The 2513-nt window shown below is 36.7% G+C and overlaps 1 protein-coding gene across 1 annotated transcript in view; it reads right to left on the reverse strand.

Annotated features, from left to right (window-relative positions):
- The window catches only part of LOC106871526 (ubiquitin carboxyl-terminal hydrolase 5), a 67321-nt gene that overhangs the window by 28539 nt on the left and 36269 nt on the right, over positions 1 to 2513 (reverse strand). The window contains exon 8 of the mRNA XM_052976831.1: positions 1783 to 1976. Coding sequence (XP_052832791.1) covers positions 1783 to 1976 — 194 coding nt within the window. The remainder of the gene's footprint in view (positions 1 to 1782; positions 1977 to 2513) is intronic.

A 2513-nucleotide genomic window follows, 5' to 3' on the forward strand; every position in this document is an offset into this window, starting at 1 on the left:
ATATTTAAAATTATAAGCAGAAAGAGAGGCGGTGGGTGAAAAAAATCAAACTTTCAAATGTTTTTTTATAGAATAACTGTGTTTATGGGAGGAAAAATATTAAAAAACATCAATACATGTGAGAATGACAAAAAAACGAGGAAGGTGGTCTTGGAATGTGCTAGAAACAACAACAGCCAACTCTTCCTTAAATCACAGTTTTTCCTCTGAAAATGTTAAAAATTTTTGTTTTAGAACCAAAAACATTTCCTCTCATTATTTTTAAGTGCCAAAAAAAAATAGTGAAAATCGGTTAGGTGGAAAATGGTGAGGATATGGTCTTTTTGATTGGTCTTTTTTCAAAACACTTCTCCCTGCCCCCTTGGAAAACATTTTTACACCCAAATGTTTTTATAATTGTAATTTATGCAGTTTCAAAGATAATTGTATAAACTTTCTTTGAAAAATACCCATTTTCCTCAAGGTTATAAGGGAAATAAATGGGGTCATGTGAATTTTCCAAAACTCCTCTCCACAACCCCTCGAAATAATTCTTTCCCATAAATTCATATATACTCCGAATGTACAGCATCAAAGCAGGATTTGTTGAAAATTTCGTGAGAAAGTACCCATTATGTTATGCAGTAACAGTGGAGGGAAGGTCTGTAGTTATGCCTGAAAACCTGTTGTCACTCCCATCAAAGCAGAATTGTTTGATCACCCTCATGCAACTTCACAATTTACTTTCATTCTTGTGTAATTATTTTCATGAATCTCTTCTTCTATTTCACAAACGAGGTTCCACTTGAACCTACAGTATAACTACAATTTCATCCATATGTAACTTTAAAATTTCATCTAAAACCATAATAAAATCAGTAAACTATGATGACCATTCCTTAACACCTTTCAGATTCCTGTGCTGCCATCTGAGTAACTCAAACAACATTTGTTTCACCTTCCTACAATGACCACCCAAAAAGTTCCATTTCTGGCCATGTTCAAAACAATCTAAGTGAATAACTTTCAAAAGTCATAGTACAATTTTGGCAGCTTTTTTAAACCCAATTAACAATGGGTGTTTCTGCAAGTATATATATATATATTTTGTACAAGGAAAGCTTGTATATATAAATTCATGAACCTGCATATAGTCACAGGCATGTTTAATGTGTAATGGAATAAAATTTTGTTTACATAGTCATGTAAAGCCACTTGCCAAGCAGTGGTGGAAGATAAACACAGGCACCAAAACACACACAAATATATATACATATGTATGTGTGTATTTATATGACAGGTTCCTGTTGACCAAATCTACTCACAAGCCTCTGGTTGGCCCAGAACTATAGTAGAAGCCACTAGTACAAAATTCCATACAGTGGCATCTATGTGGTAAGAACTATGTTGTGAGAAGCAAAGTTCTTACTACACAGCCAAGCCTAATACTGATAGTCATATACACTTATGTAGTGACACAACAAGCCTGCCCTACATAATCATTTACAATATGTAAATGTGCATGTGTTTGTGTGTGTGCTTATGTGTATGTGTGTGTACAGTAAATGTCTAACCTAGAGCAGGATTTGGGAAATAAGTTACAAACGATTTCTCACACCCTTTTTTATTTATTTATTTTGTGTGTGTGTGTGTGTGTGTGTGTGTGTGTGTGTGTGTGTCTATGTAACCAAAAGTGCCAATTTTATCAACTAATGCTAAAAAGAATGCGAAAACAATGAAAGAAAAGAAAAAAAACAAAGAAAAAGAGGCTGTTGATGAGAAACAAAATTGAGGATAACTCACTTTTCTTGAAAATCTGGGATGGTGAAAATCACCTGCATCACAGAATTCATATAGCAACTGTTGCCAAGGTTACGCATACCCGTGCAGCCTGGCCCATAGAGGGGTGTCAGCTGACTGCCAGACTCCTGAATCACATCCCATTCACCAATCTTCTGGTTTAAGTCTATCTCCAGCTCAACCATTGTTTTTTCTGTCTACAGAAAACAAATTTCATCTGAGAAAGGCATGAACATCACATCACAATCTGTTCCCCCTATACACACACCCACTTACTTTGTAATTTGTGTGGGACCTTGACCAAAAAGTAAAAAGATCAATATTACATGTATTCAAATAAAACCCTCTGTGTGTGTGTATGTGTGCATATGTGTTTGTGTATTTGTGTGTGTTAGTGTGTGTGTGTGTGTGAAAGACAGACAGATAGACAAAGAGAGACTATGCAGCATGTGTTTATGATTGTGTGTGTGTACATAAAAGAGGGTGGTGATCATCATCATCATCATCATCATCGTTTAACGTCCGCTTTCCATGCTAGCATGGGTTGGACGATTTGACTGAGGACTGGTGAAACCGGATGGCAACACCAGGCTCCAGTCTAATTTGGCAGAGTTTCTACAGCTGGATGCCCTTCCTAACGCCAACCACTCAGAGAGTGTAGTGGGTGCTTTTACGTGTCACCCGCACGAAAACGGCCACGCTCGAAATGGTGTCTTTTATGTGCCACCCGCACA

Source organism: Octopus bimaculoides, chromosome 25 (assembly GCF_001194135.2).
Source record: "Octopus bimaculoides isolate UCB-OBI-ISO-001 chromosome 25, ASM119413v2, whole genome shotgun sequence".
Taxonomy (NCBI): Eukaryota; Metazoa; Mollusca; class Cephalopoda; order Octopoda; family Octopodidae; genus Octopus; species Octopus bimaculoides.